The 16,137-nt window shown below is 34.4% G+C and overlaps 1 protein-coding gene and 1 long non-coding RNA gene across 3 annotated transcripts; one reads left to right on the forward strand and one right to left on the reverse strand.

The window, feature by feature from the left end:
- Nucleotides 1-1,311: 1,311 nt before the first annotated feature.
- LOC147570402 (uncharacterized) lies at nt 1,312-3,856 on the forward strand. The gene is made up of 2 exons (XR_015239205.1): nt 1,312-1,523; nt 3,589-3,856. It is a non-coding gene; the product is annotated as an uncharacterized LOC147570402 (long non-coding RNA).
- A 3,669-nt stretch (nt 3,857-7,525) lies between these two features.
- On the reverse strand, nt 7,526-10,729 carry LOC147570403 (uncharacterized). Of its 2 annotated transcripts, XM_086656968.1 has the most exons (4): nt 10,128-10,729; nt 9,262-9,480; nt 8,828-9,004; nt 7,526-7,781 (listed from the first exon to the last, which is right to left on the reverse strand). In XM_086656968.1, the coding sequence occupies exons 1-4, from the start codon at nt 10,683-10,685 to the stop codon at nt 7,683-7,685; spliced, it is 1,053 nt and encodes a 350-aa protein (XP_086513094.1). In that variant the 5' UTR covers nt 10,686-10,729; the 3' UTR covers nt 7,526-7,682. The 2 variants fall into 2 exon arrangements, with proteins under 2 accessions (XP_086513094.1, XP_086513095.1); XM_086656969.1 differs by lacking the exon at nt 8,828-9,004 and having other exon boundaries at nt 10,128-10,721.
- Nucleotides 10,730-16,137: the final 5,408 nt, after the last annotated feature.

The raw sequence follows: 16,137 nt of genomic DNA on the forward strand, positions 1-16,137 counted from the left end.
TCAGATGAGTATTCGAATTTCTCGAGGGACGGCAGGATGTTACCGCGCGTGCTGTAAGCTACTGGCCGGTAACGCCCGTCTTCAAGTGGAAGATACGGAATATTCACCATTAGTGCGGTTATGGATTGCGCGATAACCTTCTAGCCGTCAGATAGCTTAAAACTAGGAGGTGGTTATCGCGCGACACGTGTCAGATACGCTTAATGTTAAGCGGGTATGGATCTGGTGATCATGCTAGCGTCTTGGGCCGTTACCGGGCCTCCTTATCAAGCTTCGAGGATTTTATCCTTACGAAGCGGTTGTTCATAAATTCTGCGGGCACCTCGTGGGGCGGATATTTGCCCATACAGAGAGGAAGGACGAAGTCGCATTGAACCTTAAGAGGCAAAAAAATTCACCAAAACTGTAGAAAGCAAGAGGCAAAAAAATTAGTAAACTACACAGAGAGAGACGTGACAAAATGTTAATAAAAGGTCTTAATCACGAAAGTATTGATAAAGAAATGCCAAAATCATGCTTTATGAAAATAACATAAATATATTATGCCCTTCCCAATTAACTAAACTTAATATGAATTATGATAAGTTGAATCACAAAAATGGTGACTACTATTTCACTATTCAAAAATGACGTGAACCTCAACTGGCTTAACAAAGAATTATTTGAAAATGACATGAACCTTAACCAGTTCAGAGATGTTTTGTTTTCTGAGGATCTGAAATATTGTTACTAACATTTGACTGGTAGATCAAGTAATTGTTGGAATGAACAGAAATTAGGTCAGTTCATACAGAAAGACTCAAAAAATCCAAGAAAAACCTAATCATGGTGATTAAAACTGAAAAATTAACGATAACTAAAGAAACAAAAGTACAATAAAAATCTCACTTTAAAAGTAGCTTGCAAGGAACCGTTCTATTTTCAGGGGCAATTCATACATCATAATATATAAAGAGATCAAAGGAAACATGTAAGCAAAATTAAATGAGATAAATGATCAAATATGATGAGTGCAGAAGTAAAATTTCATGTTTTTTGTTGAAAGTGAGAGGGCAGACTTACACTTTCAAATCACTCAGTCATATAAATAACGAATCTAGAGTTCATATTATATCAAAATCTGTACCGCCATTCCGATCTGCTAGGCATTTTATGTAACATCCATGAGTAATAGTTGGGTTGCCTTTAGCAACCCAACCTCATGACACCAAACACTACCGTGAGAATGTCTCACTATGTTGGTGGGATTTAAATTCCTTCCATTCCAATTTTGCCCGAAACAATTTAAACCCTTTTGAATCCCTAAACCCTACTCCCTTCTCTTGGTTTCTTTATTTCTTCTTTTCCTTCTTGAGTGTAGGAGCCAAAATAGTGCTAGAGAGAGGGGAATTTTGGTTCTAGAGAGAGAAAGAGCTAGGCAAAGAGAAGGAGAGAAAGAAGAAGGGTTTGGAGCTTGGGGTTTTCATTTTTCTTTGTTGTTCTTGGTGTGGGAGTTTTCTTCATTGGTTTCCTTTGGATCAAAGGTAGATTTCTGTCTCTCTAGGGCATGAATAGCCATTTTTATAGAAAAACCTAGACAAATTAGATGACACTATAAACCCTAGATTTTAGTATTACTTGAACATAGATTAGGGTTCTTGACACAAATAAACATACTAGAAGTAGTAGATTTACATTTCTACAAACTCATTTTAGGTCACTTTGAATCCCATCTATGCGTTAGATTTTGAAGGATATTTGCACAAATGACATACTTGATGAACCATACAATCTCTATTAACATTCTCATGCTACATACATGTACTACAACGATATTTAGTGCTAAACCCCTTTATTTGCCATGATTTTAGCATATAACTCTTATAATTAGATGCCTTTCACTATTAGACAACATCATTTATGTAGATACATGAACATGTGCTAAAACTCAACATGATATGAGAATTTTAGGCTATTATTATACATTGATTCATTATTTGCAAACGTTATAGATATGAAACTCGTATGTCGTAATATTTTGGCGAATATGATTTTGACTTATGTATGTTATGGTGTAATGCTATTATGTATGTGTGACGTGATGGATTTGGTGCAGGATTGTGAGAGTTTTGTGGTTGGTTCGACCAACTCTACCGGATGTGGCCTAGGTATGGAACGTATGGGGTCGGCGCTAACACAAGGGTAATTTGTGAACCACACTCTTATACAACGTGGACACCAACTTGTCATACCGTTTTTGGTTGTTTACTATAAATGGTGTGATGCTATTCTGTATGTGTGACGTGATGGAGTTGGTGGAGGGTTGTAGGAGTTTTGTGGTTGGTTCGACCCTCTCTACCGGATGTGGCCTAGGTATGGAGCGTATGGGGTCGGCGCTAACACAAGGGTAACCTTGTGGACCACACTTTTATATAACGTGGACACCAACTTTGAAGGAGTTGAAGGAGATGTCCTTCGACCAAGATGGCAATGCGAGCAATTTGTCGGATAGGATAATTGATGTGGAAGATCATCAAGTCCGATTGATTTAGGGATCGTAGAGTTGTAGCTAGAGACCAACTACGATCGTCGAATTACGAAGTAATTCGCGGCTAACTTCGATCGGATCCTACAACGGGTTACACATAAGAGTGACAAATTGATCTAGGATATGACTAGTGGGAGTGAGATATAATCATGGGAGTGTCCCATAAAGATATCTCATAGGCCTAAAAAGGAATTAGGCAAAGATAGTACAAAAAGGCCAAAAACAGGGTTTTTGGGCCTTAGCCGATTCGGGCACTTTTAGGGCTCGGATTGGGCTGATTTTTGGAGGGACGTTTCCTTATGTTATTAACATTAAATCTGCCAATTTTGGCTGGGTTTGGACGTCATATCCTTAGGGAATTGAGAAAATACTAATAGTTGCTATTTTCGACTATTTCCCTAAATCTTATTCTAAAGGGTGTTTTGGAAAACCTAAAAGGAGGTGGATTCTTATTAGGGTTCTATATAAACACTCTTAGGGCAGAGAATAAGGTGTGGAATTTCTCTCTAAGCTTTCTTACTCTACCACATCAAGTAGAGAGGAGAAAGTGAGCTAATTCCCATTAACTATCTATCTAGTCAAAGAAGAAGTTGTTCCTCTATCCAACCACCATTGGTGTGCTAGCTATACAACAAGGTGGGAGATCAAATTGATTGCTCGTATCCCAAGTAGAGGAGTTACACTTGAAGCTCTTGGTCTTCTTCAATCAATTCAACTAGTTCGAGGGAAAAGCGATTAAGGTAATCTACTATCTCCATTAGATTAATTACTAGTTTTGCATGTGATCCTGGGAATACTAGTGTAGACATTAGATGTCATATTTCCGCTATAAACACTAGTAGAAGGGTGTAAATCCCTACAAACTTGTCATATTGTTTTTGGTTGTTTGTTACGAATGTGGTTTAGTTTATTTTAACGGTCACAACTCGGATTCATTTTCGGACACCTTTATATTGTTTTGGAGTATCTATTTGTTTTGATCGTTCTTGAAACTGTCTTTCGAGACTTTAGAGGTTTCGAAATCTACTTGTTGGGGTCTGACCCAACCTATTATTTTTCAGGACAAGGAAATCGGGAAGTGCCACCTGCTTGAGTCGTAGTTAGCCTTGGAGGAGTTTCTTAACATGCTTCTTTCTTTCTTTAGGTAGTTATTTTGATAGTTGCATCTCCTAAATACTTGTCTTTGTTTTTATTTGATCTTGTCCAGTATATGTGTCGATGATCTAGAGACATCATGCGAGTTTTGAAAAACTTGGTAGAGTTTTTGTTAGTTGATTTATTGTTACTTTTGAGCTTCATGTTCGATGACATTTATCTCTTTGATGAATATATCGTCTATGTTCACTGTTCTGCGAAGAAATGCTTTAAGTTTAGATTTTCATGACGGCCGACGTGGAAATCTGGATTTGGGGCGTTACATTTTATCAAACACCTTGCGTGCAATAACCCATTAAAACCTTCCTTGAACTCAATGAAGTCAGTTTCTCTCAATCTCGAACATCACTTCTCTTCATCATCAATACTAACATCTTCTTCTTCCCTTCCATGGATATCTCCTCTTCAGTACCTAAAACCCACATCTCCAAAACTAGATCCTCCTTCATCCCAAATCACCACTTCCTTCTTAGAAGAATCACAAAGACGAAAAAGCAAATTTATAACTCATGATTCTGCCATTAAAAAACGTGTAACTGACCCATAACTTGCTTTAGAAATTTTCAATCAGGCATCAAAACAACGAGGATTCAATCACAATTCTTATTCCATCATCCTTCGTAAGCTTGCTCAATTAAAGAAATTCAATGCTGTTGATTCAGTTCTTCGTCAAATGAACTTCGAAACTTGTAAATTTCATGAAGGTTTGTTCTTAAATCTCATGACCCATTTCTTTAAATATTCATTACATGAAAGGATACTTGAAATGTTTTATTTAATTCAACCTGTTGTTCGTGAAAAACCCTCATTGAAAGCTATTAGTACTTGCTTAAACCTACTTGTTGAATCTAGTAGACTTGATTTAGCTCGAAAACTTCTCTCTGACTTGAAAAAAATACACATTGTTGAAACCCCCACTTTTAATTAATATATAATTACTGAAAATCCCCACCTTTTCATAATACACTTACTAAAACCTCCACACACATGTTTTCAAAATCAACTTATAGTTCGTCATTAATGAACCCACACACATGTTTTCATAAAACATCAAAAGAAAACCATCTTTGAGAATAAACATGATTTCTTTGACACATTCTATCGAGCACTTGGTGTGCATCATTTAACAAATCACATATTGGAAAACTATATGTCTCCTTTCAAGATAAACATGGGGTATATAACTATTCTAATAAAGAAATCCATGAATTTTTCCCCTCTCTCTAATAGCTTTCCAATTTCTCTTGGTTAGAACATCTCAAATAGAGCTTCATGTAAATGACCATTGATACACATAGATTTCATGTTGTGGAGAACTTGAGACATTTGAAATGTTTGAGACATTTGAAATGCTTGAGATCATTTAAGAGCTTATCATGTGATTCCTTCAACAAATCACTCTTGTTTTGATCTTTCTTCTTCTTGTTAATCTTCATCATTTTCAAATACTATTGAGAAAAGTATTGAGTAATGACTAGATTTGAATAATAGAAGAGAAATACTCTTATTTGAAAAAAACACTAAAACTTGAAACAAAAGCTAAAAACAGGCGAAAGCCAGGCGGACGGTAGCCATTAATGGGACTACCGCCGCCGGTAAAGTAGAAGACTTTACGACTAACTATTTTCCAAGAAAGAAACCTAAGCTCGAATACCATGTAAGAAAAGAGAATTGCATTGACTTTGGTTAATCTAGCTATTACATAAGATCTTCATAAGGAGTAGTACAAGAGAAAATTTTTAACAATTGGACAATGTGGGACTATATATTCTAATAATATCCATTAAATCATGTAATAATGGCCTCAAATCTAATAAATGTATAGTGTGTGTGGCAGAATAAGGCCACTAGCTACCAAAACATCGCATGTGGAATATTTTTACAATACCAAACAAACTTATTCACCCCTGAGTTTCAGCCAAATCCTGGTCACATAGTCGGACTGAGACTAGACCAGAGTTTAGGTCGGGAATAAAATCGTTTTTCTTTTAGAAATAAAATAAAATGAGGTAACTATTGAATTTTTTTTTATTAAAACCACAATTACATTCATAACGATCCACAACATTACATGGTATGAGAATTTTTTATTCCTCTTAGAACTACACGAGAGTTAGAGCGTCTCCAATGGGACACTCTAACAAACACTATAAATCCTAATTGTCAAGTGTCAATGGCTTCTTTCCTAAATGTCAGTATAGAGACACTCTAATTTTTGTTGGTCTCAAATGGAGATCTCTAAAGTCTCTACACTTAATACACATGTCTCTCTTCAATCCAATAGATAAAAAGTAGTTGAAAACAAGGTTTTCTATTGGTTGGAATTTTAAAGTAAACCTTAGAGCATCTCCAATGCAAGACTCAAGAAAAACTCTAAAAATCCTATGCGTCAAGTGTAAAAAATGGATCTCTAAATGATCTCTTTCCTATTTGGCATTTAGAGACACTCTATTTCAAAACCATCTCCAATGCAACACTCAATAGAAACTCTAAAAACTATATTTTAGTTTAAAACTAATTGATTTGCTTATGTGGCACTTAGAGAAACTCAAGAAGACACTCTAAACTTAGAGTGTCCTCTTAAGGATCTCTAAAATGAATCTTGACACATCACTTTAGAGATTCATGTTTAGTTTTGCATTGGAGATGGATTTTAGAGAAAACTCAAAAAAATCCTATGTGGCACTCTAAGATTTAGAGTTTGAGTGTTGCATTGGAGATGCTCTTAGAGAGTCTCAAGTAGACACTATCATTTTAGAGTTTCTCTCTGTAAACACTCTATAATAAATGTGTCCACCGTTCTCAAAAATAAATAAATAAATAAATGTGGTCCACCTCATATTAGAGTGTCCAACAAAGTGTTCCATTGGAGATGGGTTTTTAACAAAAACTCAAAAAAGTCATATATGACACTCTAAGTGTTAGAGATTGAGTGTCCCATTGGAGATGCTCTTACATAAGTAAAGTTCTACACAGAACCTTCGAATGTAAAGTGCCTCATGAAGAGAAAGGAATTAACAAGACAAAGACAAAAAGAAAAGACTATACAGGTCGTACAATGAAAAGATGATCAAGATCGAGAACGAAAAGACCCTAAAGGTCGACAAAAACTTTTATTGTACTAGAACATAAGTATAAATTATAAACCAAGTAAAGAAATCGAGATCTTGATCAATGAAGAACTACCAAATCGTCGATCTTCATCAATGGACGAAACATCATTCTTCATCGAAGTACGAAATTTCCTTCCTCAATGACAATTGATAATTGTTAGTCAGATAATGAATTGTCGATATTGGTGAATCTGATCTTCTTCCTATATCATTTTCATCGATATTGAATTTATTGTGATAAGACTAATGTTAATTTTATTTATGATAGCAAAATCTAACCAGTGATTGCAGAAGAAGTTAACCATGTGATAATTAATTAGATGGACAAAACCATGGACCCACAAGAAAGAAGGAAATGAAGGGAACATATTTCAAATAGTTTACAACCTAAAATTCCCTACTTTTTTTTTTTTGTTGAAAGAGAATGCAAAATTCCCTATCCATCCAACCCAAAGAAAAAAAGATTTATGAAACAATTTTTTTTTTTGATGAAAGCATTTATGAAACAATTGAAAAGGTTTTTTTTGTTTGTGATAAGATTTATTGTCTCTAGTTAGACTGTCAGAGTCCCTTGTTGGATAAATAATGCCTTTTTGGTCAGTTGTGTAGGGCAGGAATGGTCAAATTACAGTTGAGTCCACTGGAAAAGAATCACAACAATGGAGGCAAATGTATAAGATATCCTTGTCAAGGCATATCGTATACTCCATATAAATTTGATTATATGCTATTTTTGTTAAGGATAAACGTAAATAGTTCACATTCCAAAACACAATTTATTTTAAGATTGTCCAACAAATAAAGGTAATTAAATCACTCTCCGCGATGCATCCAAGACATAAAACAGTCAAACTTTTGTTCGAATGAGTGCACCGCTCAATTATGAATTAGGAATATGAAGGAAGAAGAAGACCCAATTGCTTAGCAGCCATTCCCACACGCTCTAACAAGCTTTCTTCTGTTATCATAGCTCCGTTTCTCTTAACCTACATGTAACGTTAAAAGTTGTGTTAAGTTTCACCATATACTGTACATTTTCATTGAATATTATAAAAGAAAACGAAAAATTGTGTAATCTCACTTTTTGCCACATGTATCATGGAAAGAAAAATTGGGTGGTATGGAACAAGATTTCTTTAAACTTGGGGCAGCATGTTTTTTTCTGTACAGAGAAATGTAGTTGGGAGTTTGGGTGTGGGGGATCAGTAGCAAGGTTTGAATTCTTAGTGGTACAAGAGATATATACAATGAAGATGAAATAAATTATAACATCTTCTATATGGATAGTTTTGTTCATATATTAATTGGATAATTGATTATCTTCGAGAGATTTCTTAAATATTAAATTTCTTTTTTAGACATCTTTGAATTAGATGCTACAACATCATCTTAAGATTCAAAAAAAAAATTCAATCTGAGCCTAACCCTGAGTTTTGCATTAGAGAGTCAAGAGTTCTCTTTGATACCTAAGAGCGTCTCCAATGCAAAATTAAAAAAAATCTCTATTCCGTCAAGTTTTAATTGAGATTTTCATTCCTAGGTGATGAAAATAGAGATCTTCAATTTTTTTTGTCTCCAAAGCAAAACTCTAAACTTATCTTATTTACTTATGTGACATAGTTATTTTTATAAATAAATAATTAGTTATTTCAGAAAATATAGAAGACTCGATTTCTATTGGTTGAAATTAAATATTGATGAGTTGGACAATTAGAGATATCTCAAGAGGACACTCTATTTCTAGAGTGTCCTCTTGAGATATCTTTATTCCACCCTCGACACGTCATCATAGAGATCCAAATAGAGTGTTGTATTGGAGAGAGTTTATAAGAAAAACTCTAAAATTCATATGTGACATTCAGAATTTCTAAGATTGAATGTTGCATTGAAGATGCTCTAAAATATTTCAATTTGAACCTTACCCTGAAGCTCTCTACCAAAATTCGAAATCTCCACATTCCATTAAGACTTGTAAGTTCCCTATCATTTTTATTGATATACACATTACCTGTGTGGGGTAAGAGAAACTTACACGGAGAAAGTTGGAAGTTTGCCAACTTTGGTGATCATGGATATCAACAATCGAAGCAGTGAGTATATCGAGGCCGATCATCTCTATCGCTCGTTGAACTTTACTTAACCCTCCCAATGCCTTGTTGACTTCAATTTTCAACAAAAATCTATCCTCAGTCAAAGCCTCCGTTTCTATCTGAATCAAAATTATATCGACAACCTCATTATTACTATCGCGATTCGCCAAGGAGATCTTTTTTTTTTCTTCCAAAATATTTATTTAGAATTTGACTCAAAAATTGATGAAACATTTCGGTGACCCAATATTTTCATGAGTCTTATTTAATTTTTGAAAATTATTTGGATGCATAATTCAAAATGAGAGGTATAAATTAAATATGAACCTAAGTAAAATTATTGAAATAAAAAGGTGATCATATATTAAATACTGACCTTTAAGATAGTTGGAAGTAGAGCTGCAGAAGGAGAAGGCTCGTAAGGGATAATTTGGGGTGGAGTGATCACCAATATAGAAGAAGAAGGAGTATCATGAGAGCAGGATGATGGAGATGAAGAAGATAATAAGCTTATCTTCTCTTCTTCAATTTGTGTCTCTTCAAGTATTCGTTTTAGATATGCAAGTGCATCTCCAAGAACTGATTGCTTATCCATCTGTTTTATTTTTAATTCAATCACCATTCATTATTATAAATTAGTACGCTGAAAACTTATTTACAAGATTGTTGAGTAGTTTACCTTTTCAAAAATCATATTCATCCCTCCATTTTAGTCCCTCCTTCAGCCCTCCACTGATGTGGCAACATATCACTGGAGTGTGGAGTAATTGGAGAGAGAATGGTGAGAAAATACTCCAGCGATATGTCACCACTTCAACGGAGGGCTGGGGGAGGGACCAAAATGGAGGGATGAGTAGTTTACCTACACTACCTAACATTACATAACACATTTAAAAAAAGAAAGTGAAGTAGTTGATTTAGGTTCTCTATGCATGTTAGAGGGGGAAGATACTTGAAAAATCCAGGTCGACCAGATATCCCATTAGACAAAGGTCGGTCCAAATTATGGGGCCGTACATTATTCTTCTTAGAACACGAAAAATGGGGCCGTACATTATTCTTCTTAGAACACGAAAAATCTGTTTGTCAAGTAATTTACAATGTTAAACTTGTGAGTTGTTATTAAGTTTGCAGAAATCTATCTCAAAACTAGCATTGATGGCATTATTCTCACAATATATACTCTCCTAGGCCATTGAAGCAAACCAATTATACTTGAAGTATTTAATTAGGTATATATACCTTGGTAATATTAGGGACGATTGACCTCAATGTGAATAACTGTTGGTTTATCCGCTTCCTCCTATTTCGTTCCGTCACAAAATTCTTACTACTAAATTTTCCCAACATTTCTTCTTCTTCATCTTCATCCTTATCCTCTTTTTGTGACTGATGATTATCTACTAATTCATCTGGTTTTTCCATTACTGATGTATTAACGTCATGGGTCCTAAGAAGCAGATCATCAAAACCAACATCATTATTCAGATACTCAAACAACATCTCGTCAGATATTTGATCAAATATTCCAGCATTTAACTGATTATTTGTATCAGTTATATCCTCGACGTTCAATGAATCAAGTATATGAAACTCCCCACCAACACTGTTATTTGGTATTAAAGGTTGAAGGGGTTCATGAAATTCATCTTCCAATTCCAAATGGTCAGACCATGAGAAATTATCTTCTTCAGACCGATTCAAAATACCCAGGCCTACATTAATCTTCTGGGTCACTCCATCTCGAAGTAAACCCTCAGTAGTCATTGACTCTTCCATTACTAACTCATCCACCTTCATCTTCTCCCCCACATACACACCTATATATAGAGAAAGAGAGATAAGGGAACATTATATGTTAGATACTATATCTTGGTTTATGGGTTGTTTTTTGTTTTTTTGTTTTAAATCAATTTAAAATCAGACATTCAGGCAAGTTATACATCACGAGTCAGATAAAAACAAGTACTACCAAATCAAACTAGAATAAATTTAGGCTTAGAATTAAGAAATAATGAGTGAAAACTCCGTAATCTAGACCCTAATAGAAAAAAAAAAACCTACTAAAAAATAATAATGCTAAAAAACCCATTTTTAAAATATTTTTCAAAATGTTGACAACATATGTAATTATGTTGTTAACAAGACAACTTATTTTTTCATAATTCCGTTTTCATCCTTATATGTTGATAACATATATCATTGTGTTGTTATAAGATGTTGACAACATGTATAATTATGTCCCGACTTGTTATAAAATGTTGACAGCATATATAATTATGTTCTTAACAACATATATAATGCATTAGTTAAAATATTATTTGTTCGTTAATGGATTTGTCAAATACAGAGGATACTATGCATAACATTTAAATTTTTGGAAAGGAAAAATCAAAAAATATTTTAGTCTAGATAATTATGTCCAAAGCAAAACAAAAAAATGAGGAAACCATTTCTTGTTTCACAAGACAAATCGAAAAATATTTTAGCCAAATTTTTTGTGTCAGTTTGTGTATGTAAAATGCAAAAGAAAAAAATGCGAAATATTTTGGCAAAACAATGTCTGAGCAAAAACGAATTTGTTCAGAAATTTACAGAATTGTTGAGACAAACTAAGATTTGTTCAGAAATTTACAGAATTGTTGAGAGAAAACCAAGATTTGTTCAACAATGTTCAAAAATGTTTTTGATGTTGATTTGGGCGGAAAATATCATTTTCGAGAGTAAAATTGTATTTTTTACAAAATTGATTTTTTTGACAATATTATTCAGTTTTGGGCCTAATTTCCTATTATCCCCTTAATTTTGGGTTTTATAATAATCCTTCGTAGAATTAAATCACTACCTTATTTTAAGGCCAGCGCTTTGGGGAAAGCTAAATAGTTTCGGGGTGTAAAATTTTAAAGGGAATATGCAAAATTTTAAAATTTTTCCGGGGAAACATATTTTATGGGGAATATTTTCTAACTTCTACACCTCATGTATTCGCCACCTCATCGTCTTCACCGGTGAAGGTCGTCGGCCGGCGACCTTCAACCTTAAAAAAAAAAATTGGAGGTCCGAACAGACCTATTGAAGGTCTGCTCGGACCTCTAATGGAGGTCTCCACTCTCTCTCTAGATCAGATCTAGAGAGAGGAGAAGGAAAAGAATTTTTTTTTTTTTTTTTTTAAGGTTGAAGGTTGCCGGCCAGAAATTGGCCGGCCGGCGACCTTCACCGGTGAAGACATGAGGTGGCGAATACATGAGGTGGCGAATACATGAGGTGGCAGAGAGAGAGAAGTGAGGTGGAGAGAGAGAGAGCTGAGGTAGAGAATCCCCCTAAATAAAATTGTCAAACAAAATTGACCAATTTTTGACCAAGTCTTCACACCCCGGAAACTATTTTGCTTTCCCCAAAGCGCTGGCCTATTTTAATTGTGAAAAATAATTGCAGAAATTCAATTTTTTGTGTTTGGCATGTCACGAGAAAATATAAGGAGAACATCTAAAGACACCCAACGATATCTGGGTCGGGGCTCGTTTTTACATAGGCAAGAGTGACAATTGCAATAAAACCAAACGTCTTCAGAAATTCCGAAATTAACTCTTCTTCTCAAAATCGAGCAGACCTGCAATTTCACCAAGCATGGATATGGCTCTTGGGAGACGGAGAAGAGAGAGAGTCATACAAAGATTAAGAGAGACACGGAATGCGCCCAAAAAAGAGAGTAAACGTGAGTTCTTCAAAGATTGAGAGAGAAGGTGAGACCCGAGAAGAGTGGGAGTCCACATAGAGGGAGGAGATTGGGCCTTTTTTTTTTGTTTAAACGTGGGAAAGTCGTTTTTCCATTTGTTTGTGGGAAAATATTCCTTACTTTTTTTCCACAATTGTTGAGAGATTGATTTCACACTTTTGTGGTCGAACCAAACAGAGAAAAAACAATTTTCATAGGAAAATCAACTTTCCCGCCTGTTTTTCACGTATCAAAACAGAATCTTAACTCACGGAAGAAATCAGTTTGTCTGTATTTTGACGGTCTTTTATATAAAGGTCACTCGTTCATCGTTCGGAATAAAATAGAAAATAAGTTCTCCACTACTTTCATTCCTCAAGTCTTTCAAATATTGATCTCATATACTTTTAATTTTTCTATCAAACTACAAAAAATTGAAGTCACGAAAAATAGGAGTATCAAAGTATTTTATACGTAACTACGTAAGAAAATGTGCTTTTTACAGACTTGATTCGTTGGATGGTGACCAGTAACAATGGTCTCAGGTACAATAACTCAAATAGTTTTTCTTTTTGATGAAGAACTCAAATAGTTGTATCTATGTATATTACCAAACTGTGTTTTTTTGTTTGTTGAACTATTACCAAACCGTGTAGGTCAACAGAAAAAAAAAATTACCAAACCGTGTTGCACATGTATGGTTGGCCAAGTGGGGCCATGGTTACTTGGTTAGGTCTTTTTTTTTTTTTTTTTTTTTTTGGAAGTCGACTACGATCTACGTATGTCGTTACATTTGGCATTGATACATCAAAGATGTGATACGCTCAATAACTGCCCACTCAAACTGAAACAAGAACCGGGCCTATAGCCCAACATGACAATGGCCTAAAGCCCAACTACATTATTTACACCCTAATAATCCCAAATCAAATAACCAAAGATTCCACCTTCTCTGGGATTCGAACCTGAGACCTCCAGGGTTAGGTCTTAATTTGGTCTCTTCATTGTCTGAAGATAATAACTTTGGCTTTTGTTGAGTTATATATATATACACATACATACACGTACACAGCTAATGAGTGTTGTAGACTAACCCTGACAAAAGGATAACATTTTATCTTGGCCCATTGAGAAACCAACAAAAAATTGTCACATTTCAACAAATAGACGTTTCAACAAAAAAAAATAAAAACAAGAATGAATGCAAAAACCTATTCACATTTATCTCCGGACAACTTCTTCCAGTTTTGTATCCCATCTAAAAAAAACTTATTCCAATTTTGTACATGTTATTCACGTTCTCAAAAAGAAAAAGACAAAATTTGTTTATGGGCATATTTAGTGGGGGATATTTAATAGGTGTCTTTATATTTGTGGTGAACAGATCAGTACTCGAGCATGTGACTACTAAAGTCTAAATGAGGTTATTAAGGGAAATGTCAAATGCACTCACGATTGTTTTTTTTTTATGAAAGTTTAAAGGAGAAGTAGGTGTATACTACAGTGGCGTGGCCGAGATTTCGGGGGCCCGATACGAAATTTTTCTTCGGGATCCTTATTATCATGTGAGAACTAAAAAAATACGTGTAATATAATAGATGAATTCCTGAATTAATTTGCAAAGAAATTTCTTATAAAATATCATGAAAAATATATGTTTATCCAAAAGACAACGTACGAATATCTTCAGTAGTTACATAACTAACTCCATTAAAAATATTTAGGGAGATTTTATAGGGCCCCCTCATTTTTGTTAAAAGGCCTCCCCTCAGTGATAATTTAGCAAGTAAAATGGTTCATGGGGAGGCCTTTTAACAAAATTTGGGAGGCCTTATAAAACTTCCCAAATATTTAAACTACACTCGATGTGTTATATAAGTCTAAGAACAAATATTCACATAAAATAAATATGATATAGAAAATCTGCTGCAGCAGGTAACGATAATATTGTTTTGTGTAAAATTATCAGAAAAGAGAATAATGTATATTTGGGAGATAAAATATAGAAACCTATACTTTTTTTTTTTTTTTTGATGAAATTAGAAACCTATACTTTATTAAAAAAAAAACAAAGATATAGAAACCTATTACACATTGTAGGGAGGTAGTAGAGTGAAGACTATTAGGTAACAATTAGAAACTAAAGTGGTTTTATTTCTTGAGTATGGGGCCTCTTTAGAAGTTGGAACCCAGTAAAATCATTCATGGCTGATTAGAGGTTTTAATACCTTAGTTATAAAATCATTGAAGTGGCCTTTTTGTTTTGTGTATGTCCTGTAGAGGCTTTGAACCTAGTATGGAGGCGCCTATATAGCTTAGAACTTAGTAAGGTAAAAAAAAATAGACGTAATTAGGTTGATGAGGGGAATCAAACTTGAGTACTCAAACGTGTAGGATAAGTTCCTTACCAACTGAGCCGCGCATCACTTTGTAATTTATACTGACACATATTTTTTATAACATATTTACTTAGCATTCCTCAAAGTAGGGCCCTTAGGTAGATGGGGGTCCGACGCGGCTGCACCCCCTCACCCACGTTCCTGGTATACAACAAAAATGGTGAAATTATATAAAAATTTTATGTTATTATTGACGTCTCTTTTCATGTTTGATACTTTTCATGCTTGTTCTTGGGCTTGGTTTGGTTGACAATTTTATGCACCCTAATTTCTTCTTAAATAAAGATGTAGCTTGAGTTTTGAGAACAAGATGCATTCGTTTCTTTGAATACACTTGAGTTTTATTTCAACTTGTGGTTTATTATTGTTTTAAAGCATTTTGATTTGAAGTTTTATCACTAAGGGAAATAATTGTTCAATAAACCTTTGAATATGGTTAACTTAATGAAAGATTTGAACTTTCAATTATCTATCGGTTTAGTTCGCAATAGTGGTTTATCTTTACTGTGATTGGAACTACTAAAAAATCATCGTAAGAATTAACTTTCATTTTTTCGTTGCATTATTTTCATGATTTGGTGTAAGTATTGTACAAATATAGGTAAAACATGTAAAAAGTAGAGATCGAAGAGAAAAATATTTAATTGCACATGTACATTTGACCCCCTTTGTTTTTGCACGGGTGATATGGTTGACTAATTAATTGGATATGCAGAATTGTGGAAGGCACGAGAAAAAGGAGGGGAAACATAATTCCAACAAACGGAAGAAAGGTCCACCAGTCTTTAGTGTAGCGGTTGGACACCCCTCTTAAGTCCATGAGGTCGTGGGATGGAGTTTCGGTAGAAGCAGTTTGCCATCAAGATTTGTCCTTTGTACGTTAGGCTATTAATAATGTAATAATTTATCGGGCTTTATGCCTCTTTCATTCTTGGTTTAAATTAGACAGTTATCGTGCTTATTCCATCTTTATGATGTATCAATAGTTTGTAATGACTAACGTAGATCGAATTCTGGTAAAAAAGAACGGAAAGGGAATGACGGTGGTGAATACAAACATACTTCATGTGATTTTCTATCTACCAATACTTCAACCAACCCAATCTCAACACAAGAAGTACTTCGACCCAAAAAATGA

The sequence above is a fragment of the Eschscholzia californica genome, unplaced genomic scaffold, assembly GCF_041429995.1.
Source record: "Eschscholzia californica isolate CP2 unplaced genomic scaffold, dmEscCali1.0.p SCAF_1, whole genome shotgun sequence".
Taxonomy (NCBI): domain Eukaryota; kingdom Viridiplantae; phylum Streptophyta; class Magnoliopsida; order Ranunculales; family Papaveraceae; genus Eschscholzia; species Eschscholzia californica.